At 43.7% G+C, this 25,169-nt stretch overlaps 2 protein-coding genes across 5 annotated transcripts in view; one reads left to right on the top strand and one right to left on the bottom strand.

Annotated features, from left to right (window-relative positions):
* Positions 1-392: 392 nt before the first annotated feature.
* cacnb3b (calcium channel, voltage-dependent, beta 3b) lies at positions 393-20,295 on the bottom strand. Of its 3 annotated transcripts, none has more exons than XM_085781893.1 (14): positions 20,085-20,295; positions 7,257-7,376; positions 7,031-7,153; positions 6,787-6,908; positions 6,464-6,516; positions 6,165-6,184; positions 5,882-5,962; positions 3,196-3,254; positions 2,858-2,958; positions 2,566-2,717; positions 2,079-2,174; positions 1,796-1,966; positions 1,656-1,703; positions 393-1,529 (listed from the first exon to the last, which is right to left on the bottom strand). In XM_085781893.1, exons 1-13 carry the CDS (start codon positions 20,121-20,123, stop codon positions 1,674-1,676), a joined length of 1,167 nt encoding a protein of 388 aa, XP_085638019.1. In that variant the 5' UTR covers positions 20,124-20,295; the 3' UTR covers positions 393-1,529; positions 1,656-1,673. The 3 variants fall into 3 exon arrangements, with proteins under 3 accessions (XP_085638019.1, XP_085638020.1, XP_085638018.1); XM_085781894.1 differs by lacking the exon at positions 20,085-20,295 and adding an exon at positions 15,201-15,331; XM_085781892.1 differs by lacking the exon at positions 20,085-20,295 and adding an exon at positions 10,768-10,913.
* A 3,335-nt stretch (positions 20,296-23,630) lies between these two features.
* The window catches only part of adcy6b (adenylate cyclase 6b), a 29,156-nt gene continuing 27,617 nt past the window's right edge, over positions 23,631-25,169 (top strand). Inside the window, exon 1 of one of the 2 annotated variants that reach the window (XM_085781896.1) lies at positions 23,631-23,923. The gene's annotated coding sequence lies outside the window, so the exon portion shown is untranslated. Of the gene's footprint in view, positions 24,454-25,169 lie in introns of both variants that reach the window. The other variant, XM_085781897.1, reaches the window with a different exon arrangement.

Genomic DNA, 25,169 nt, shown 5'->3' on the forward strand with positions numbered 1-25,169 from the left:
AGGGTGGATGTAAACGTACACAGCACACATCTTTGTCACAGAGAAGCTTATGACTGAGGATCTCAACCAACCATCAAAAGAGAAAGTCTACAGTCCACCCACTTCTAGAAAGGCCACTACACCACCGGGTAGCAGTGAGACAGGAGCAATGCAAGCAATATACATGTAATAAATATCAGTGAATCTTCTTATATCTGTTTATGCTACAAATTATATTTCTGGGCTGATAAAAATGTATCAGAAAGATGAAATGTAGGTCATTTCTTTGGGATTAAAAAAAATACAGTGCAGAAACTGACCAGTAGGATGATACATTTAATGATAAAATGTGTTTTATCAGAATCACATTTGAAGCCAAATGTGACTTGCTTTGATTTGCAAAGTAACCACAGTTATTGTAAATGCTCCTTCCTATGCCAGTGGGCCAGCAATCATACATTCACAGCTGTGACCACAGATGCATTTGGACTGTCGATGTGCAACTCTGTGCTTGTCATGTGTGGGTTTTGCATTACTGTTGCATACCGAGATATGATAAGCTATACTGAGAGCAAGGATATGAATACAGATAGTAGTATAGTTACTGATAAAAAAATAAATAAAGAGTAATTTTAAAAGGTGACGAGGAGGTAAATGATAGGAAGATTTTCCTTGGTGAAGCTATTTTCTCTCTAATAGAAACAATTGTGCCTTTGAGGAAATGTTTGGTTAAACTGGAACAACAGCTCAGAGAGAGCTGTAGAGGTGGAAGACGTACAGATGGGTTGTCTGTTACTCTCTGCACTCTTTGGCCAGAGAGGGAAGCCAGGCTCGTCAAAACCCTGGGGCTACTCACGTTCGTCTTGTGTTAAACCCACAGCTTTGCTATGCTACAGTACTGTATGCTAACATACTCTGACTTCACAGGTGTGCAGTTTTGTCTACATTGTGAGCTGAATCAGCCCATCTGTGTCTGCGACGGCCACCTCTGGTCTGTCTGGTGAACACACATGGGCTAGCTCAGCTCTGCCAGGTGGAGGGTGTGTGGGGGGGAAGAGGGGTGTGACTTCAAAGCAGGGAATTAGGAACAAGGTCACGGTCAGGGTGGGAGGAGCAGTGAGGGGAAAGGGGGAAGGTCGTGTGCAGTGTCTGCACTGCTGTACTGGTTTTTGCTACCAGTACGCATGCAGCTGTAGAAAGCGGCCCTGAGTTGTCGCGTGGCGGTGGGAGCAGGGAGCTATTGCCGAGGGGGCAGCAGTGAGGTGGAGGCTCCTCTGGCTGTAGTGGCGCTGGTCGAATCCTCCTCCTTCACCTGCTCTCTCCCTGTTCTTTCTGTTTCTCCTCTTCCTCCAGATCACCAGCCTTCTGCTACATCCTTCTGAGGAGACTCTGCTCTTGCTGTCTTCTTCTTCTGCACCCTCAGGAGTGGCCAGAAAAGGTGGTGGCTGGCCTCGGAGAGATGAGGGCTGCTGCTGCTGCCCCCTGGTGGCGCCCTGGTCCCTGTGCTCTATGACTTCTAGTCTGACCCCAGCCGACAGCACAGGCTGCTCCTGCAGGGGGACAGGAGGCACATTTAAAGAGATGAAACAACACCAGTTTCACAGTGGTAGTAGTAGTAGTAGTAGTAGTAGTAGTAAAAGAGAGCACTATGTAAAAAGAAACCGACTTCTTCTCACCTGTGGCCGGGTTGGTGATCATTCTATCAACTCTTGAGTCTCAGAAAACTAGTGAATGGACACAAGGAAGGAGAAATGATGTGATTGGTAATGCAGCCAAAACATTAAAAAGTAAAGAATTAGTTGAGTCTTTGTCTTACTTGTTGGCTGGAGTTAGCTGAGGGTGGGGTGATCACACTTTGGTCCAGTAAGGGGTTAACCGGGGCAGCGCAGGGGAGATGTGTGGCCCGCCAGTAAATTTCCAGGTACTCCGCAAGGTGTTCACAAGCATCGTCCAACTGATTCTCATCCAGGATGACATCAAACATCTCCTAATGAGTCAGAGACAGGAACATGAGAGAAGAACGATTTTAACCGCACGTTGTTCGTAAAAAAAAAATCCCCTGTATGAATTCAGGTCTTTTTCAGAGCAGGGAGACATACGGGTGGACACTGAGCCAGTTTGTCCCCCGCCATCATCTGAACGTTGAGGTGTTTGCTTTGCGACTTCCCTCGAGATTTGATCAGTCTTTGAAGAACCTGTGAGACGAGCCAGAGTCAAAGAGAGTCAAGCAGTTAAAGAAAGTCAAAGTTATCAAATGCATGGCTCTGAGTTGAGTTCCTTAATCCCTCCTCCTTTTGAATCATCAATAAAATATCCTCACATCTCCCTAATCTTGTTTTTACCTCCAGAACCCGGAGACTTTCAGAAAATCATCACAGTGGAAAAGTTGATTGCTTGACTGTTTTCTACTTGACTGAACAACCAAAATTATCAGTCACTACCAATCAATATAGGTGCTGAATTATTTTCTGTTGATTAGCTAATTGATTATCCTACTCTTTCACATCTAATTTGAACATTAATCAACAACTGTACATGTGAGCGGTGAATGAATTTTGTTTGAAGTTTTAGCCAGCTGTGTTTTACTTTAGGTGAGGACACTTTGACGTAGACGATGATGGGAGCCAGAGAGGTTTTGAGGAGCTGCGCTGGGTGGTTGATGGTGTCTGCATCCAGGACGACCAGCTGAAGAGACTTGGCCAGCTCAAAGATCCTCTCTATCTCACTCTGGACCTCAGCTGTGAGCAAACCGAAGAAAGAGAGGCAAGTGTGTGAGATGCATTTTAACATTAAAGAAAGAAAAGGCACCTTTTCTTTTTTTTTTTTAGTAGGTATTAATCTTTATATAGCAAAAAAACACCAAAGGCATGCCACTCACCGAGACTGGAGCGAGTGTTGGATCTCTCCATTATTGCCTTCTTGTTCAGCACTGAGCGCTTCGCCAGTGACAGATCAGCAGTCACCCGTGTAATAGAGATCCTAAAGAAGAAGCAACTTATCACAGCACATCCACAACTGTTCCATTTCAAAGGATGAGATAAACTTGAACTCTCTTGCAGCTAAAAATAAAATAAATCCTCATCCTCATCTTCATCATCATCATCATCATCATGTGTCCAATCGACCATAAAAACGTGATGGGCAGAATCACACTAGCAGCTCGGTTAGCTCTGTCACAGTGTTAGCTCAGAGAGCGACGCAGACAGCCGTACCCACCTGCCATCAAATCTGTGCTTTAGGAAGTCAAACAAGGCTTTCTGCATCATGTCTGTTACCTAGGCGACAGATAGGGAGGAGAAGGAGTGAGGAGATGTTAGGACGGACTAAACAGCTATGCACACACCCCATATTATCACTTTTGATTTTAAGTAAATCTCATTCACCTTAGACACCTTATTTAGCATTTAAGGGCACTAATTAAACATTCTAATTGCTCTAGTACACTGTAGGTGCAAGGTGGTAATATAGAAAAACTTATAAGTGTTTCTTTTCTATCTAGAGCTTGTGTAAACACTCAAAGCTCCTACTCTGAAGGCTAGTTTTATTATTTATTACTACAACGCTGTTTCACTGTAATGTCATACATTATGCCTAAACCCCAGCCTCCGCTTATGTACGCCTCACAGGAGTCGTCCACAAATATATTAACAAACACTTTTATCTTATAAATGTTTACATACATATAGATACCAAATTAGGAAACTTTAAGCAAAATGCTGCCTCGACTGTCTGTAATTTTTGACAAAATTAATCATTGTCAAATTCATAAGATCTCTTTTTACAAGAGTGGTAGCAAAGAGAACATATAAAATCAATCTGTCACATTTACATTAACAATATATAACAGGGCTGGAAATACATTAAAGCAAACATGTCCTTTCATTTTTAAAACAATTACAATGCCAATGAAGGACCAGGACAGACACTCAGCACAGATAGTAATAAGCACCATTAAGGAGGACATGGTGTGTGTTTGCCTGTGTGTATGTGTGCATGTGAAGTGTGAGGATGAAGTGAATCAGTCTATTTTCAAACGGCTCTGAAAAATGCATGGCCTTTGGAATAAGGGATGAGGCGCACAGTGGCGTTGCTATTCTGTGGCGTGAGAGAGAAAAATGGAGAGACAGTGTGAGGGGAAGAGAGTGCAAGAGACAAGAAGGGGGAGGCTATGTTCAAGAACAATGGTAAGCAACTGAAAACAATATGTACAGGAAAGACAAAGCAGAGGGAAAACAGACGAGAGGGGAAGAAAGAGGGAGGCAGGCTGGCGTTCACCACTGGAGCATCCCCAAAGCACATCACCAGAGCGATGCATAAATATTTCACACGCACGAAATAAACGGCTTGGCACACAGCCTGCGCAGTCACAGAGGAGAGAGCGAGGCAGAGAGAAAATGTTGAAGACATTCTGTTCAATTACACGCCTCACATTTCAACATGCTTGTCTGCAGATTCTCTCGAAAATTGACATTTTCTAAGATTAATCATGTTCGAGTCCAATATGTTTTCTTCCATTTCATCCTATATGTATCACATGAAGGTTTGTATGGGAGACTATCGCGTACAGTAGCTGATATAAAAGGGCAGTTCTGTATCACAGATACAGAAGATGGATCGGAAGATTTCTGCTGCATGTGCTGTAATCTCATCAGGATGTGACTGTGGTGTTTTGTATCAGTGTTAATGGGATAATGGAGACGAGAGTGATTCCCATTAGATCAAATCAGGCAAGTCCATACTGGACCAAAAAATGGAGTCCAGATGAAACTGGAACAAACAAAGGCAGTCAAGGAAACACCCCAGACTAAACTGTGTTAACACTTCTTTTTATTACTGATTTAACTTTGGATTAATTTCAATTATCTAATCAAAGTGTGTAACATATGGGTAAATAGTTATCATCATATTATTAGTAATATAAAATTAGATATTACCAAGGCATGAAGTGAAACCTTAGATGTACTTATTGTCTTACAAACAATAAAACAAAACAAAATGATAACACCCTCTCTGAAGCTGGATGTAAGCACAGCAGCACTAAGAGCTAAATGCAAACATCACCATGCCAGAGCGATTGATATCTATCGCTCTGCACCATGCTAATATGCTCACAATGACAATGCAAAGTTGTTGGTGTTTAGCAGCTCTAATGTTTACCATGTTCACCATAGCGTGTTAGCATGGTAACGTTTGATATTCATCAGTAAACACAAAGTGCAACTGAGGCTCCAGGGAATTTGATTTCATGGCAATCCCCGCGGTACAGTATTTGTTGAGGGAAGTCAGGGATGACCAAAGTGACTGAGACTGCTCCTCTGGGCACCATGATTTGTTGGCAAGACCACCCAGGCAGTTGATCCAATAGAAGCCAAAACAGTGCTGTGTGAAAGAAAGTGGTGGAACCAATGTGCTGGCATCCCTAGAGCATGTGTCTATTTTTTAGCATTAGATGATAGGATATGAAGTTGTATGTATTTTAACTGGGTATTCTACTCACTTTGGTACCATCAGATGTTATTGTATTTAGAGGTTTTTACAAATGCCCGCCTTCCTGCCCAGGGACAGCAGATGAAAATTAGCTTACAGCTAAATCTGGCACAATATATGTACTGAGCATTGTCCCTGTTAAATTAATTAATTAATTAAATGTTTGGTAAATTTACTTTATGGCAAACCAAGTAGTGCTGGATTTGAACATTCCCAACTATGGGCCCCACCCAGTGGTAGTTTCCATAGAAACAGCACTATGCTCCAGTATCCAATGATCTGACCCAGAGAAAATGAGATGAGTGATAGTAAATAACTTTCTCTACATGGAATTTAAACAATTGATTTACCAAAAACCTTATGAAAATAGCATGTTATTGCCTTTACTGAGAAGCTGTACTGAAGGTTGTCTCACCTCGTATCCTTTCAACGAAGGACCCACCAGCACCACCGGCCTCATAGAAGGAACCACATCATATGGAGGGACGTGTTCAGTCTGCACAGGCCACAAACACAGAGAAGATTTGTAGGTGGAAGATACAGAACATGTTGAAATTAATTTAATGGTTCACATGGCTAAAAGAATGGAAACTAATTTATCTGCAATTCACCAGCCATATACAAAGCCTGTATCTTTGATGGCGTTCTCAGATGAAGTGTGAACATGTAAAGTGGTGCACAGAGGACATTAAACATACCTGTTTCTGCTTCTGTTTAGCTTTCAGAATAAACAAGAATGTACGTTAGGCAAGAAGGAGGAAAACTAACAAAAGTCTTCAGCAGAAAGCGACTGAGTTGCGAGGTTCAGTAGAAGTGCAGTAACAAAGAAGAACGCCCAAGTCACTCCTGGCTGAGGAAATTTTAGAGTGCTTGGTGAAGGGAAAATTTTTAGCCCAGGAATAGCAACTGTATGTAAATCTAACCCTGTGAGAGCATGCGGTCCCAGCAGGGACTGAGCAGACAGACGCAGCAGCAGGACTCCTCCAGTCTCACTTACCTGCAGATGGTGGGGTGGACCTCCAGCCTCCGGATGAAGCGTTCCCTCCTTTCCTGTGGAGCAACATAATTCAGAGCTTCATTATGCGTGAATCCCCTCAGGAGGCAATTTAGAAAAGGACTTCGAAAAACAGAGCAACACATGAGCAAGAACTAGTTATATCCAAAAAAAAAAAGAAACCAACAAACATTTTCAAAGAGTGTGCTACACAGGAGGCTGCAAGAATTAGGGCAATGGAGAGAAATCAAAAGGCGGAGACACAAGACAAGTATAGGAGTATGATGTCGAAGAGAGAGATCTTTCAGAGCTGTGTGTCCTCTGACCTTGCTGCTGCTTTCTGCTCTTGTTTTATCCTCATGGCTTCAAGTTTGACTGGGCTCGGGATGAAAGTGATGTCTGCCCCTTCCTTCACCAGCCGACCAATCCACCAGTCATTGTTGTATTTCTGCACAGCAGTGAAACACACCACATTGCATCGCAAACATAATGACAGTGTATACTGTGTATTTCTGGTGGAAGCTAGCCAAGGTATAAGGTGTAATAATCTCAATGCTGCGGGCCGCTCACCTCTTTTATGTGCAGAAAGTCTTTGGTTTCAAAGTTAATAGCAGCACCTTGGACTGGACAATCTTCATCAAGGGCTCCACAGTAACTTACATTGGTTTTCACTGCAAATGCTACTGGTTTAGACTGTTGACAGATGAATTAAAAAAAATATTAATGAGATATATCAGAGGCAGAGGTGGAGGTGACTTCAAAAGCAAGCTTTGACCTTTGACCCTGGAGCTCTCACCTTGGCTCTCTCCAGCTGCAGCTGAGCCTGGCGCTCGGCTTCACGCCGAGACGCCTCCTGGTCCTCCTCCAGGGACAGGTCGGAATCAGAGGGTCGACTTGTGTAGGAATCGGCTGAACCCTACAAGAGAAGAAGAGGGGAGAAACAGTTACAACCCAAACAGAGTACACTTAAATCCAGCTCAATACAGCGGCTAACACCTTGTATAGCATCTGTTAGAGAGATATAAAGGCTCAGATGCAGCTCCACCTACGTCTCCCTCTGTGTCCTCCAGGCCTTTCTCCTCATTCAACCTGTCTGTAAACCCGACTGTCCCTTCTGGAGGCCATGTGATTGAGCCTGCGAGTTCCTGCAGCTTTCCAAAGCAGCACTCTCAGGGGAACATGTGCGTGAGCGGGGCAACAACACCAGCAACCAGTGGAGCACTGTTGGTTATTTATCCACTCAGCCAGGAACACCAGATGTTGGCAAAAGCCCAACGCCTTCAGGAAAACAAACTAAGACACGACTCTGACAAGAGTATTGATAATAAGCTTTCAACCCCTTTTTCATTTCATCTCCAGCCGAATCAACAAAGGATGTGGTATAAATTATGTCAATAAACAAAGCAAATTGAATTATATGTTTTGAGTTTGTAAAACAGTGAGAGTCATTTGTATCAGAATTTTAAAAGGATTAAATGTTTTTGAATCTGAGAATGATTTAGACTTGCATAAAACATTATGTTGGTGGGAACAGACTGGCATTTAAGAACATTTCAGAACAATAATAACATAACCTCAACTCCCTATCACCACTGTTCCTTTCAATGGAAATTTAGATTCTAATTTTTTTGAAAGATCAAACTTTCAAATAAACAAACAAAAACTCAGTTTAAAAAAATTCACGACTCACATTTCTTTAGCCCTAATGTCAATCAATAGAGAACATCCCATTTCTGAGCAACACAAAACAAGCGATGGATTTTCTATTAAATATTGTAATGGAAAACTGATCAAAACTTATTTCAGAACCTCGTTTCACTTAATAATAACTTTATTTACACATTTAAAATCACTGTGTTTTGCTATGATGCAGATGTGAACTTCTAGTCTGGTAGAACTGCCACAAAGCTCATCACCAAATCCTACATTTTGTCTTGTCACCCCCATCTGCAGCTGGCCATGCCCCAGTAGGTGCAGTCCCAGATGGGTGCAAGCTCCTCACACACCAAACAGAATCACCCACGTACCAAGGCCAAATATAGCTCTGCAACCACGTCATCCTTCTTTTACCTTTTTTCCCCCCTTCTCCAACCTGTCTCCTCCTCCTCCCTCCTCCCTCCTCCTCCCTGCCGGCTCCAGCTCTCCTTTGCTTTCCCCACTCCCCTCCCAAAAAGATTCAGTGCAGGGTGTGTGTGGATAATCATTTAAATATCAAAGCCTGCCAGAGGTGAGGCAGTGTCTGAAGGGGCTACCAGGAGAGGAGACAAAATATAATTAAAGAACATAGAGACCTGCTCATGGATGTGAAGATGAAGAACAAGGAAGGAAGTATTCTGAAGTGCAGACTGAGTCTCTCTGGCACAAGATACCCATGTTTCACCTGTTCTAATTGCACTTTTATATAAGAAGCCCTTGCAGATGAAACAATCACATATACTGTAAGTGAACACAAAAAAAAATCATCCCTCGAGGCACATGGCCGCCACTCCCTTTCTCTTTATTACTGTTCACCACCTAAATCCTCAAGCATCACTCTGCTCTACTGCACGCCAGATTCCCAAAGAGTGTTAGGGATGCAGAATAGCCAGTTTTTCTTTTCTGTCTGCCTTTTTGAATGGAGCAAAACTTGCAGAAATTTCAGAGAAGGGTGCAGAGAATCAGATGTCAAGGATAACAGCAACAGTAACAACAGAGGGACCTCCATTTTAACAAGAGTGTTGGCATTAACAGACGTATGCACTGAACTGTAAAGTCAGTTCACATTATCGCTTGGCATCTACAGTGTTGCCCCACTAGTGCTGACTGTACATACTGTCTGTGTCTTTAATAAAACAAGAGTGACAGCACAGTGTGTTTAGACTGCAAAGTAATAAACCCTGATATCTCTTTATTTTGAGTAAACAGATGGTTTTTCTTTCAGCTGTGTGGGAACCTTTAGATGTAAACAGGTGTGGCCTTGCTTTTGCTCTGTCTGCCTCTCAACAGTGTCTTAAGTGGCCCATATTAAACTGTTATTGGCATTTCAATTGACAATTTATAGTTAATTTCACCTCACTGGTTACTTACTGGTTATACATCATCATCCACATCCCACAATGCACAGCTACATGGGATGATTAAGATCCAGTAAACATAACCTATGGTGCAAACTTTCAAAGCTTTATGTTAAAGAACTGTAAAAGAAAAAAAAACCTGTATCATCAGTGTCAACAATGTATTTTACGCTCAGTCTGTCTTTAGACAAACTCACTCTGCCGCCATTGCAGAGATTTAACTCTGAACAAAAAATGCTGCTCACTACACAACACTGAGATCAATAGTGGAATCTGATATAATCACAGGTCTCAGTGTTGGAACAGCATCAATGTGTCTGGGAGACTCACTGCTCGTTGTGTTTTCTGACTGTCTTGACATTTACAACGACAGACGCCCACTCGCAACCCAGTCGTCCTCGTAGAAGTGAGGAAACGAGAGACGGAAGATAACATGAAATCCCTCACTCACACACACTCACTCACACACACTGGAGCTGCTTTTAGAGACTGAAACATGAGATTAGTGTCTCTGCAGCAGTTGTGCCTTTTCACCAGCAGAGGGAAGCGTGCACATTACAAACAACTTGCCTTTGTCAAAGAGCCAACTGTGAATGACACTTTACTCAATGCATGATTCAGTGACTGGTCACCTGTTTCTAATTGATCGTCATTTTTGAGTCATTGTTCAATATTTGACAAAGGGTGTGAATAGGTTACATGTTTATGTGGGTGTATAAACTGTTTTTGTTTTTTTCATTTTTATTGGCTCTGTTTTCAAAATCAGTATACAGTCTAAGCATTTCTTTTTAAATGTTGGATTCTGTATGGCTGTTACACCCAAAGTAGCACCATGAAACTGACTAAGCAAATACAGCCACATGTGTGGGCTCAGTTGCATTATTCAAAGGTGAATGACTAACAAAATAACAGAGTCAAAAAATCCATGACGTTCAACAGATGGGCCTCCCTGTGAGGCACAAGTTCAAAGCTGAGCTGTTAAGATAGAGAGACAAACTGCATGTGCACAGTATGTCCACAGAAGATGAGGGAGGGACGAGAGGAGAAGTGGGGAGATGCTGGCAAAGTGAGTGAACCAGAATAGACTTCTGCTGAGACAAGAGTGAGAGGGGAGGGGAGAAGACAAGATAAACAGCAGAAAGAAGATGTCTCAGAGCAGACAGATGGGAGGGGGGGGGGGGACTTGTGAATGAGGAGGTCGAGTTCGCATGCAGAGTGATTAAAACAAAAAAAAGGGGAGCATCAACAGCGTACCTTGTTACAGATGAGTCCTGTAGCGCTCGAGTCGGAGGCAGACATGATTCTGCTCTGCCAACGCTCTCCTCCTCCCCCCCATTGCACAAAAAAAGGCGGAACCCTCCTCCCCTCTGCCCGTGGTTACAGGGGGAGAGAGAGTGGGAGGCGCGCTCAGACTAAGTGCTTCACAGCTGACGTTGCTGCGCTGCTTCAACAGCCATTTCCTATACAAAACTGAAGCCCTGACTGCAGCACTGGTGTGTACACACCCGCATACTGGTACAGTACAGAGGGCTCGTCAGCTTCGTGCCAGCAGTCATGTAAGAAAAGAAGCTTTTGTCTGGTTTCATGCATCCTCTCCTCTCCTCTCCTCTCCTCTCCTCTCCTCTCCTCTCCTCTCCTCTCCTCTCCTCTCCCCTCCTCCTCCTCTCCTCTCCTCTCCTCTCCTCTCCTCTCCTCTCCTCTCCTCTCCTCTCCTCTCCTCTCCTCTCCTCTCCATGTATCTCATGCAACCCTCTCCAGCATTACAAGTTTTCCTCAAAGTGACGTAAAATCTGCCAGTTCCATGGGCAGGTTTGTCTGGTGTTTACTCTCACACTGCAGAGTATCATTTCTCACTGGGCACGGACAGAACTTCTATAAATAAGACAGAACAAAGACTGAGCCGTTATGTAAGCCATGCTAAGTGTTAATAACAATAACCAAGCAAGGGGGAGCTGAGGGGAAAAAAAGAGTCTGTCATTGTAGTTCATCTGTCGATTACTGCTTTGTGGAGCAAAGTCTCTGTGCCGAACAGGTGACCTCCTCAACAGTAATAATGACCACACTAACAGAGTGAGTGTGCAGTTAGCAGAAGGTGAGGAGACAGGCGGAGCATGAATGGACCGATGAGGAGGGAAAGAGGAGGGCAAGGCTGTGTCTGCCTGCCTGTCTGCCTGTCCTGCACCATCCTTCTGACAGGAAGGTGATGCATGAGCCTACAGAACCGAAATGCAGCGGTGAGTCAGCAAGCAGCCATCTAGAGTCCATCAGATGTCTTAATAAGGCAGGAGAGAGGTCTCTATTGTTGGAGACAGCCTTGTTGTTCCTGGCAAGTCAGGACTGCACGCCTGATCTCCAGGTCGCCCCAGGCACTGAAGACCCTACATTGGCGTCCATTATACTGGCAGCGCGCACTCTCTCACCCTCATTCAACTTTGGCTGCTTAAGAATTAAGTGCACTCCACCAGGGCTTTTAGCAAGAAATGTCTGAGGGCTACATTTCTGCGTGGCTTTTTAAAATTAAAGGGAGGCAGGCAGGCAAGCAAGCATACAAACACATAGACAGACTCACACACCGACAACACATACACAAATTATTGTAGTTGGAGCAAGTTGCTCCCTCAGATGCCTCTGGAACAGAGAAGATAGGGTGACTATTTTCATCATTAGCGCTGCGCATGAAGCAGCCATTGAGTAACACAGCTTTTCAAACAGTGGGAGAGGCATGCAGAGATGGAGGGAATGAAAACAGAAGAAACAAAAAGAGAGCTGGAAAAAGAAAAGGGGGAGGGGAGGGGGAAGGGGGGAAAAAATCCTGTACGGTAAATATGATTGGTGGAGCAAGAGTGACAGAACTTAGCGCACACTTAAGAAACAGGTAAAGTGTTTTTTTTATAAATATAATGTCACTCATCTGCCTCACCAGTGTTAACTCTTGAATATAGTAGAAAGAGAATGAGAAAGAAGAGAGGGGGAGGGGGAGTGAGAACAGAGAGACAAGAAAGAAGGAAGGGAGGAGGAAGAGCACGATAAAACAATAGGACCAGAGATTAACAGCAGAAGCTTTTACTTTTTGTTATTTTTTATTTATTTATTTATTTTTTGCTATTCAGTCGATCTAAATATAGCTCTCCTTCTCTCTCCTCTCTCCTCCTTTCCTCTCCTAGCTTTCCTCCCTCCCATCGCATACTGGGGTTGACAGTGGGGAGAGGATGGTGGAGGATTGTCAAAGTTCACTGAGTTTTGATGAATTCCCTCCAGAAAGAGGAAAGCAGATCTGAGACTGTCTCAGCTATATTCAGTGATGCCAGATAGCCCATCTGAATGTGAACTAAGTGCCTATATGGAGAACAAGAGCAGACAGGCTGTGAGGCTGGTCTCTGTTCAGTGTGCAGCATCTATACAGTCTACCGCAGTGATGTTTTTTTTTCCTTCTTCTCCCTCATCTCCCCAAAACAATATTATTGCATACCGTGCTCAGGCCTCCTGGTACTTTAATGCAGCTGTTGTTCATAACGTTTCTTTTTTTAGCCCTTTTTTTTGCACAGGTTCACACAGGCCTTCATGATCAAACAGAGACGCAGAGACAAAAGCGTGTGCGAGCTGGGTGGAGACAGGGATAAAAGTGGAAACATGTCTCGGAAAATCGTCATGTAATTCATCAACCATCCTGGATTTGGAACCGTGACAAGCTACAGTAATCTCTAAATAAATGGTTAAACAAGTAATGCATATGGATCTATACAAGTATGAATCTGACGAGACATTCAATGACCAGACACACTCTTACAGAGAAGCTCTGCACCAACTGGAGACAAAGCAGCTTTCTGAGGGAAACTTCAGAGCTTTCTCAACAAGTCAAGATGTTTAGCCTTTGCCCATGTCTCCAACCATTTGAGTTGTGAGGAGGCACATGACTGTTTGTTTGCAGTGGGAGCTGAGGCAGCATTACAGGCAGAGGTGGATCATCCAGAGCCAGAGAGAAGGTCTCCTGCAGTGCAACCAGAGTAGGGCAGAGTGGATCAATAGGAGAGCCACCCAGATTGATACTCCATCCTGTCCCAAGTGAACTCCACCCTCCTCCAGCTCTAATGTTACCTCAGGATACTTTCTCCTTCTACTGCCTGTAATGAGCCCTTGGCAGATCCTGCAGCCTATAAATAAACTCTTCCAAGTAATTTCAACACACGCTACACAACAGCTCTGTCGCCATAGAGCAGGATGTAACGGCAGAATGGAGAATTAAGAACAGGGGACATCTTGCATGAGCCAACTGTGAAGAGGAATGCTACTGATGCAATGAGGGCACTGTAATGACATGAATCATCACAGAGTGGTCGACAGTGATGCTGGCACACAGTGGAGGCAGAGGAGCAGGGCGAAGCGAGCCCAGTCAGGGATCTCTATCTTTCATCCATGCTGTCGACTTGGCCTTGCTGGCTATGCTGTGCATACTTAGGCTTTCATCCCTCCAGGGATCCCTCAACCTGACTTCACCAAACTGCTTCAAAGTGCAGAGAGGCTGGAGCTAACCCACATAGAGCTGTGTACCTACAGTGCAGCACAGAATGGCTCAGCGCTGCTGCATCCTTCATTAAATCAGATGTGTTTGTTAGAAGCTGACCTGATTTAGGCTCTGGGTTTGAGTTGGGCCTAATTGGTGCGTCTTGACTGGTGGGCTGAGCAAACTGAGGGAATGTCAGACTTATCAATATGTAATGGTGCCCTACATATTCGCACATTCCAGCTTTACATCTAAAAGCACTGCAGGTTTTTTTAGTCTTTACATAAGGTTAGTTTATCAAATACTACAGATTGCAGATGTTACAGCCAAGACAGCCAGATGAATAATATGCTAAGGTTTAAGTGTTTATGAAAGATTTCTTAGATAAAACCAGGCAAACGCACAGATGTCAAATGAGAAAATGAAAGCACGCCGCATACCTCATATCATTCTGACTTTGTTCTTCTCTATATTAAATGTTTTTTTGTTTTTTTTTTAAAAACAGGATTTCCAAACAGGAACTCAAAGAGAAGCTGGAACTGGGATCTTTGGCCCATCTCAACATTGCTGGTTCATCAAATTTAATCAAGGCATTGCACACTGATGCGTCAATACACACACATGCACAAACACACACACGCACACACATACACACACAAAGCACTTCGCTCCTCATGGGACAGGCTTTTAGTGCTCTGTCTCATGCAGTATTTAATTGACCCCACACAGGAAGCCTAGCAGTCCCAAATGCACTCCTTCCCCCCATCAACAGAGAAAAGCATGAACGCCTGTGAGTATGCCCACAGCTTCCCACCACTGCTCCTCTGTCACACAACTGCACTAAATGCCATTGTCTGCTTTAGTGCAACTCAGAGTTGCCACAGAAATGTCAGCAGTGAGGGTGAGGAGTTTGGACATCCATCAAATTTCCTCAAAATGCTTGAATGTAGATGAGAATTCTGCCATGTCCCACTTTGACAATCACACACACATCAATACAATTCTTCTAACTTTCAGTAAAAAAAAAAAATCACAAGAGCAGAGCTGAACGAAAATCCACATTTCTAAGAAGCCAACCTATATTTGATCAGGTATTCTGTCATCTAAAATATGTATTGTTCGGTTTCTAGTGGCTATCAGCACAATTCTCAGCGAGGAGATGGAGAAGAGATGGCAGCGTACTTACTCAGTTGGAGGTAGGAGAGCACACTCCCCGTCTCTCTTGCTCGCTCTCTGCTATTCAGTCATGGTGTGCTCTCTCTCTTGGGTAACACTGAAGTGTACTGTAGCGTGCTTGTAAGCAGTCCATCCCTCTCTCTTTCTCTACCCCCTCCATCCCTCCACCTTCACCACCCCTCCTCTTATTCTCCACCACTCTCAGTACACAACCCTTTGCTACGTCAGTGAGGCTCTCTCTGCTCTGCATATCATCCTTCCCACCCCTCTCTCCTCCTCTCCTCCTCTCCTCCCTCATCTCTACCGCGCCGTGTCCGGTGGGACACTCTATCACAGCGCATGCTAAGTTCATTCAGGACTGTCTCTCATGATACGGCATCACTGTAGCAAACAAGACGAGCATGTGATGGTTGTGTTGGATGATGCTCAGAAAACGTAACGCCACCCGTCACTTTCTGATCCAGAGAGTCACACCATTAAAATATAAACAACAACTCTAGGGATCCTGCATACAGTACACATTAAGTGGCCAGAAGTATGGTGACACCTCAATATACCTATATATTACATAATTTCAACACCATAGCCATCAATGTGGTGTTATAACAACCTCTACTTGTCTGTGCAGGTTCAAGAAAACCCTTTCTTTGTGGTTTCTACTCCAAACTTTCATCACATTAGGTTCAGGTTCCTCAAACGAGGTAAAATGCCTCAGACCAAGGCTGCACGAGGAGTCAAGTGGACAGGGGTGTCCACCTATAACCATGATGCATCACTCACAAATACAAAATCTCAGAGGGGGAAAATCTTCAATTTTTCCAGCCTGATCAAATTGTTTTTTTTCTTTCAGCCACTGCGGATTTCAACATGTCAAAAGCCAAAAGTTTAGAGACAGGAGAAAGTCTTCTGGTGGTGAGGGGCTGTGGGAGCCATGTAAGTTGTCTCTGTTCGACATGTGGAGGCGTCCCCAGCGCAGCCCTCTGTTCACCAAGTGCTATGTGTAGATGTCATGGCTGGCTGTGCTCTGACAGCTGCTCAGCTGCTGTGTGCATGTGTTACGGATGTGTGCAGAAGTGGGATATTTTTTTCAAATACTGCACAAACCAGGCCAAAACCTCAAGATGTAGGATGTCTATGAGTTAATTCGTGCAAAGAATGTCTTGCGTAAGATTGCGCACAAAATAAATAATGGCGCATCTTAAGATGGGCCAGTCTGGCAACATAAAACCATGACTGTGGATGATGTGAAAATCTCCAGCAAAGTTGATATTCATAATTCATAGGAGAGGTTGCAGGAAACAGAGAGGTGGAGGAGAAAAAAAAGAGAAGGAGAGAGAGAGAGAGACAGATGAGGCAGCCATTCGAATTCTGCATGAGCAAAAAGATGTGAATAAAACATGAATGAATGAAGGTTTGAAAGTTAAACTCCACGGTGTTTGCACTGAGCGAGAGAGAAGCAGAAAAAAAGGAGCGAGAGCAGGAGAGAGCAGGAGAGCGAGAAAGAGAGAGAGGGGGGCTTTGGGAGCTGCACCCAAGCATGAGTGCAGATGTCTGTCAGTCTGTCCCACATGAAGCGCCTCTGTGGGCAGAGCTGCTGCTGGTCCATTATGGATGAGGGGCTATTTTAAGGCACTGGGGATGCTGATTTTTGATTTTTGAGTGGAGGGAGATGACACCTGGCTGCTGCCAAATCCTTTCATGAGGTTTGTGCTTGTACTTGATGGGTTCAGACATGCAGGTACAGCCGGTGTTCCAACGCGGACCTGATCCCTGTTTGAAGTACGCACACCCAGAGGAGGGAGGACTGGTGCGATGAGAGAGAAGTGAGTGAGAGTGTCACCAAGCAGTGCTTCTCACAGACTGGTTTAGTTTGTGTGGTGATGAAGCACAGATACATTACATAACATGTGCTTCTGAGCACTTCATGTAACTGCTACACAGACGGTTTGTTCGAGCTGCCAATGTAAATATTACCAGTAATAGAATGAGACATGTTTCTGCTTGATATGATGACAGATTACTAAATTAAGGTGACAGACCAAATTAATTAAATGAGAAAGCAGTGCAATATTTTTAACCTAAATTCTAACCCCACCCCTCATGGGCATGCGTGCATATGCATGTTGCAATTGCAAAGACTTTAATATTTCCTTGAACTCTTCATTCATAATTGGGAATCTGAGAGGTCACATAATTATGGGGATGCGTATAGAAATCGAAATATTTCAAATTCGCCAATTTCCAGTTGTGTCCCAAGCCTTATGGGGCTGCCTAGGATTTAATGAAATAATCTATCTGACATATTGACAAGAAAAACATTCTGGTTCTGTATTTTACACATCAAAGAACTCTGCTCCGTATCTCTGCTAAGTCACTGAGTCGAAGAAGAGTCAAAATATGGAAATGGAAATGGAAAAATCTGACTCTGACCCATGTGTCTCAAACCTCACTAAATGTTATATACCCCAAATAAACTGGCACAAATCACACAGGTCATTTGCAGCTTATTTTCCAAGAGGAGATGTTTAATTTGAAGAGCAAGACCAGCCTCAGTGGGATGCTGGAAAGACTTTTAGCACTTGGGCACACAGGATGAATCTAGTGCAGAGACGCTGACTAGACCCCCTGCAGTTTGCCTAGCAGACACACACTGAAGCAAATGATGCAATCATCTAGCTTCTCTAGAGCAGTGATTCCCAACCGGGGGTACGTGTACCCCTAGGGGTATGCAGACACATTGCAGGGGGTATGTGGAAATATTTCTTAATTTATTTCCAAGATGATAAGAAGGCTAAATATTCCCAGTCATTTCATAAACCCATTACTAAGATGGTACATGCACGCCACAACTACAGTAGTTCCCCCCAGGAGACAATAACCTGTAGCACAACTCTGATAAGACACATGCTAAGCCAAACACCAAAACTCAAAGCTAACATGGATAAATGGCTCAAACATCCAGTGTCCAGGGGAGCGCGCTGACGAACATAAGACAGAGGCCAAACTTAAACACAGGCAGTTCAGGGAAAATTATTCACTTGAACATCCATCATAGTTATAAATGTTATAAGAGTTGAATAAACAAAGGCAGGTTGATTATTATTTAATAGCCTATTTATTTTATTTTGAAGGCAGACAGATTCTTATCTTTTTTATGTTTCATGTATGTTCAAAAGAACAAAAAATGCAGGAGAATGAGTATTAAAAATACAATACATTATAAGTGTAAAATGTCTTTGTACAACTTAAGGAGGGAAATTAAAATTATTTTCATTTTATAATCAGTTGTCTTACGTTTTATATGACCACTTTCACCAACATGTATGAGGGAGGGGGTACTCATGATATGAAAAAAACTCAGGGGGTACAGGAGACGAAAAAGGTTGGGAACCTGCTCTAGACGAGAACCTGTTCCCAGCTGGAAAAGGCTGCTGGGAAGGGACGGCATCGCTTGCTTTGACTTTTCAGGCACCTTTAACACAGTCCAGACGCTCTGGGTGGGAAACAAGCTCATAGAGATGCAGATGGGCGCCCTGATGGTGTCCATGGATGAGGGATTATCTCACCAGTAAGCTGCCGCTTGGCGTCCTTCAGCAATGTGTGTTCGTCACAATATTTATCTATTAGCCCACGTATAGGAAAACCAGTGTGACCACAGAGAGATGTAAGTATAGTGCCATCATCTGACAGTAATCTTAGATTTTGAAGATATGTGAGGCTTGTGTAAGGAAATCAAGAAAAAAATCCATCATAAAAAAGGGAAGATGAAAGATTTTGTGACTTTCTTTCTTTCTTTTCTTTTTTGTAGTCAGGTATTGCAGGCTTGTTTCATCACCTTTCTCCTCATACAATAATAAAACTCTGTTCACCTGCAGCTGAGAGTGGACTACAGTATATCATCAAAAACAAAGTTCATGCATTTGTTCCCATAGAATTAAAATTTTGTGTCATGTAGATGAACATAGTTACAAGATGTAGGAGAACATTGCTACTCCACTGACAGCTATTACATCATCAGGGGCTCCGCATAACAAACTTAACACTCTTAAATACTAAGTATATCCCAGTCTCATGCCCTTAGTTATCTTTTTTGTCACGTTGTTGGTGGTGTTGCCTTCACTTGACACAGGTTTTAATGTTAAAATATGTTGTGTGAATATCAATCAAACTGAAAATATGAACTAGTCTCACATGGCAAGGGAGCTGCTGTGTTGACAGTCAAGTTGTTTAAAGAAGAATGGAATATGAAGGTGTTTTTCTGATTAAAATGTGAATTAAACAATTATATCACACTCTGACCTGCATGTGTCCTTCCTCGGATATGTGGAAAATTGAGTATTACAGCCTCAGTGCAATTACTGTCGCCTGTCCTGAAGCAAAACTGTAATTACTTCTCTCATAACCTAGAAACTAAGAGTGAGAGAGCACACATCAGATCCACTGTGGTGACTAATAATGTTCATCTGTTGCTTCAGATGATCAGTTATATTTCCAAATGGATCATGAACATTTAAAAGCCCACACCGCAACCCTGCTCAGCTGTCCCTAATTTCAACTGGCACACTGGACAGAACCAATGCATTTACGAAGTGAGAGATTCCCCGTGAGGTCAGCCTGTCTGATTCCATTACCAGTATCCCAACGAGGACCCGCTCCCACCTTTACAGCCTTCACTTCATGTCTGAGGGTGCACACGGACAAAAACAAAAAGGGCTGCACGGTGCCTGCAGTTTGAAACCCCTTCTTCCTCCATGCAGCACAGAAAGCAGTCAACATCTCATCCGGTCGTCAGTCATACACACACCGCGACCACGTTACCACCAGAGAGGGACAGGAGGAGAAGAGGAGGAGGAAGAGGAGGAGGAGGAGGAGGAAAGCTTGGACGTAAACTAACCTCGTTGAGCAGAAAGACGCTTGAATTGGTCAGGGACATCCGCAGGTAACGGCGATCTCGGTCAGCTCAGCCCAACTTCAGTGAGAAAAGAAAAAGCCACTGTTTGCAGAGTGGGAGAGCAACTACAGACAGAGCACCGCGCCTCGTCCCAACACTGTCACTACCACCACTACCACTCGGGGAGACAGCGGCTCGGCTGCTGCTGTTGCTGTTGCTGCTCAGCGCTGCGTTTCAGTGCCAAAAGCTCCGGCGGCATCTGCGCTGTAAAAAAAAAAAAAAAAAATCTCTAGTTTCTGGATCCACAGCATGATCAATGACTGTACACAAAGCCATATACGCACGGACACACGGATGGATAGATTACAGCTTTCGTGATAAATTATGCAAGACCTGCACTTTTCACACAGCCCAGTCCCCCCCTCGGGATTTCTGCGGCTTCTTGTCGGATTTCTATTTTTGAATTTGAATATATGATGAACAACTGTGAATTTGGCATCAGCCCTCTTGAATATGTGCCCTAACTCATCCACTCACTCACTTGCTTTCAGTTTTCTATCTGCAAAATGACACTGATTCAGCAGGATTTCAGATGTTTTAGGAGGATGATCCTTATTGTACAGCTACAACTTGTTGAAATTTCATTGTGGTTCTGCATTATAGTAAAAAAAAAAAAGTCTTTAATCTACATATGGGTCCATACATGGGAATTATCACAGCCCAAGTCCCACTATCTGCATCTTCTAGGGGCTCTGTGTTATCTGGATGGAGCTGTCCAGGCTGGGAGGATGGAGGAGGATGGGATGCAGCTCCTCTCAGTTTTCACTGATCCAGCACTTCGGCCCCCTCACATCCTGTGAACGCCTTCCATTTACACAGGGCCCATCGACCGCCCACAGTTCAGGTGGCTTTATTCTGCCAATGTCAAAAAGACAGTCACAGCAGACACACACACACATATGCAGGGAGGAAGTGGACTGAAGTACCTTCTATGTTTGAATCCACGCTGCACTGGGACCAAACAACAGTGATGTTACACTGTTGCTTTTTGGTGACAGTCCAGGACAAACGGGAACAAAATCTGGCAAATAATATAATTATTTCTGTGTGCTAAGATTTCCCCCCATAAAATGTTTGCATCTATTCTCCAGCACTTGTTTAAAAAGTCAAAGGTTCAACTGTTGGGCACAAGATTTACCTATATACTTGACTGTGAAGTACATTCTCTGCATTTAAACTTTCAAGTGTCCACATCAGGTTTGTTAAGGTGTTGGACTGTGTGATATCATATACTTGTCTTAATCTCAGACGGAGATCAAGGTAAAAACAATTAAGAAAAAAATTAAACCTCTTCAGCAGTCAACAGTCTTGAAGGTCAAACATCCAGGTAGAATTACATAGAGCAGAGCGTCTGTATGAGCAGAGTGGGACTTTTTAAAACATGAACATTGTAACATCTGACTTCACATTGTTCTCAGGAGTTGGGGATGGTGCAAGTACAAAATAAAACAGAGAGTGGTGACCGGATCATAAACCCTTTACCTCTTGTAGCAGGCATTCTGTATTTCCTCTGTTCCTCCTCAGAATCTCTCTTCTCTTTCACTGCAGAGAAATAATTCACAGTGATGGGTTTTCTACAGTGATTACAGCTATGTTGATGGTCAGTAGCGCCCACTGCTGGGCAAACTGACCAAGATGGCAACATGCAAGGTCAAAAAGTCTGAGGCGACCTGGTGTGGACCTGTGGATAAAGCTTTAATAACCCTAGTGCTAGAACTGAACCACTATAACAGTTATAGTGGTTGCTGCTTAATGGGCACAGGTGGCTGGTTGTTAATTGTGCTGTTGTCATTGTAAGAATTGTGATTGATGTTAGGTTGACCTTTGTTCAGTTTTGTGTCTTATTATCTTTATCTTTTCTTATGTTTGAATTTATGATGAGTCTTGCACTAGCATGAAATGGAGAAATTTCATACTGGAAAACCTATAATGTGCTGAACTTGTGGTCCCACGGTCCTATTGAAGGCCTAGAGCCATAGATCCATGATTCACCACTGTTTTAACTACAGCTACTCTACAAAAGCTACAACTGTGTAATACACTGCAACTGTTATGAGCAGCAATGGACATATGAGAGAATGGACACTCCTCCGCCCCTCCTTGGAGGAAGACCCCAGACTGGGACGTGACTCTGGGCCTCATCGTGTGTTAACTTTTTTGGTTCTTTGCCATAATTTTTCTTCTGCCATTGTTCTATATCTTTCTGATCGTTTGGTGTCTCTTTGAAGTTGGTTCATGTTTTTTTTTGTGGTTTGCTTTGATTTGTGTCTGTGGCCATTTTGTGTTTCTTTGGGATTAGTCTGAACTTTTCTTTCTGTGTATTTAACTGGACTTTGGACCTTTGCTGCCAGAAATATTAAATCACTTTTTACAGACGCTTTGAGGCTCAAGGCATCGGCGGCCCCTGGATGTGTGCCTGGTAGGCCTGCAGTGTTCAGAAATGTGTCTGTTGGTGCAACGACTTTATTTTGAGTTGTTAACACTGCTACCTGCAGATGAGACACTCGGTCCACGCCCATACTCCCATGAGCAATGTTTCTATGTTTTTTTTAATTGCACATTCCTTACCTATTTTTGACTCCTTTTCATGTATCTCAAAGCATTTCTAGTAGCTAGTAGTTAGTAAGTAACTGTAACCAGACATTTTTTGCTTTGCTTTTAATATTTAGTGATTTTGATAGTTTAGGATTTTAAAGTCTTTTTTAAAGGCTGCTTATCTACATGTTCCTGTGCTTAAAACAAAAGCAGACTTCATCTGATTTGTGTTATCATCATCAGGCTGTTGGTAGATGTAGGCTACATAACAGCGCTGTAAGTAAAGTACTATACCTTATGACAGATCTACTTTGTATGAGTGTAACGACTTACTGTAAGCTAATGTTTAATGTTCCCGGTGGGATATGTGAGGGTGTGTAGTTGTTTTAAAGGTGAAAAGTCAACAGATTCCTCTGTGTAAACACCAGTGTTGCCTTACTGGTTTACTGAGTCATGCGACTGGGCTGCATACTGGATGAGGGTAGATTCATTGAACACAATAGGCCCTTCCCTCACAACTTTTATATCTGTATCTAATGAATGCAAACACTTGATTAAAACAATGTCAAGTATTTCATTTTATCTGATTCAGGAGGCCTTTGAGGGGTAATAATGCATGTTTTCCACTAGGTGGTGATATAATGTTGTCTGAGTGGGAGTGTGTGAGTTGCATTTTGTTTTCTGACTTTAAGAGAGGGGGAAAAGCCTTGTCAATTCAATAAAGCTATTTCAAAAATGAGCTGATTCAAAGGGCAGGAGTGAAAATAAGGGGAAAAGGGCAAATGTACAAATATTGCAGCAAAGGTGTAAGAAACACACACTCACACAGTGAGGCAGAGACACACTCATGTCTCCTCTAGGGGGACTCCTGAGTTCACGAATAGGAGTGCAGCGTGCGCGCGCGTGTGTTTGTGTGTGTGAGAACGAGAGAGAGAGAGAGAGAGAGAGAGAGAGAGAGAGAGAGAGAGAGAGAGAGAGAGAGAGAGAGAGTCGGTGGGAATGGACAGTATCTCTGGCTGGGAAGAGCAGAGCGAAGGCTGTCCGGCCAATTTCACAGTTTTTTTCTCTCTCTCTCGCTTCCCTCGGAAACAAAAGCGCTTCCAGACGGACGAGACCCCGCATCCCGAAGCGTGTGACAGCGGCTGCGTGAGGAGGACCAGAGGACAGGAGGGGAGGGGGGTGGGGGGCTAAACTGGAGCTCCACCGCAGTGTTGTTACGGTTACTCATGTAACGAGGGTATCCAATGGTAAGTACACCTCTGTCTAATCTGAAAAGCTGCTTTTTTGGCAAGTCCGCGCACAGCATTAATTTGTTGCAGGAGCTCTGTGGTGAAATGCAGCAAGACGCGGGCACAGCGGCCGGAGAACAGCTGACTTGTACTACAGTGTTTTTTGCTGTGATGATTGCGGCGGCGTTGAGAGGAGACTGAACAGTTCTGCAGGACTGTCCTCACTGAGCGCTGGTCCTTGTTGCAGACCGTAGCGATCCATCCACACTTTTTTTTTTCTTCAACGAGGCCGGAGAAGCGGCTTTGTGAGCCATGGCATTTGCACCACATTTCTTCTCGTCCACTGCCCTGTTTGGAGTCTAAACATAATGACGTACACCTTCAATATTGAGGGAGACAGGCCCAGTGTGTTGCCCGTGTTAGACCCGGTCAGCACTAGTGTGCACACTGACTGTTAGTGTTGTAGAAACCGGACCGCACATCCCCACTGTGAGATCAGCGGTTCCGGTGCCAAGATTGAAGTTGCCCGACGGAATGTCTTACTCCTGGTAAGTTGGAGAAGGCGCCGGTGTGTATGTGTGTGTGAGAGCCGGGCTGCACTTTTCTCCTGCAGCCCACAGACTCCAGCGTTTGACTTGAGGCTATACCCAGCTGCACATTGTCTCCATGTGTAGCGTGGAAAGAGGCTTCATGTGAACACGGAGAGCTGTCGACTTCGCCTATGGGCTATTTGGAGCGTCCTGTTATGTAATGCGCTTCGGCCGACTGCCCGCAACCAAACAGCCTGGGCCTACACGTGTAATTGCTAATGTGTTGTTGTTGTTGTTTCTTTTTCTTTTTCTTTTATTTAGAAAATGATGGCAGAATAACTGGCTGTCAGTGTCATATGGAGAAAAAAAGATGTTAATAGTCTGTTTGTGAAAGTATCACCATTGTAGCCTACTAATCTGGACCGCATGCAGGACCCATGTGTGGCACAGATTTCATTCCTATTCTGTGGCAGATGCATGAAAATAATTTATCCCATAAGAGCCCCATGCTTCTCCTGACCTGTCATAAAGGCTTTAAAGGTGAGTGGGGCGGACTAAGGTTATTCTGATGCAAGCCTCAGAGCTTGGAGCACAAGGTGAACTGGCCACATATTTGCCTTATCTCACTGGGTCATATGTTTAAGTCTTCACTCCTATAAATGAACTATGGTGTGCAGAAGTGGTGATATGATTAGGTAATTATAAGGGAACTGATTGAATTAGGTTTGAGGAAA

This window comes from Trachurus japonicus, chromosome 7, assembly GCF_045865225.1.
Source record: "Trachurus japonicus isolate A0001 chromosome 7, Traja_1.0".
Taxonomy (NCBI): Eukaryota; Metazoa; Chordata; class Actinopteri; order Carangiformes; family Carangidae; genus Trachurus; species Trachurus japonicus.

Excerpts from the sequence above, each read along its gene's own strand:
- cacnb3b (XM_085781892.1), bottom strand. The coding sequence starts at position 10,812 with ATGTCTGCCTCCGACTCGAGCGCTACAGGACTCATCTGTAACAAG. Across the intron at positions 2,959-3,195 it reads AAGCACAGATTTGATGGCAG|GATCTCTATTACACGGGTGA; the intron begins GTGGGTACGGCT and ends CTTCTTCTTTAG. Across the intron at positions 1,967-2,078 it reads AACTGGCTCAGTGTCCACCC|GAGATGTTTGATGTCATCCT; the intron begins GTATGTCTCCCT and ends CTGACTCATTAG.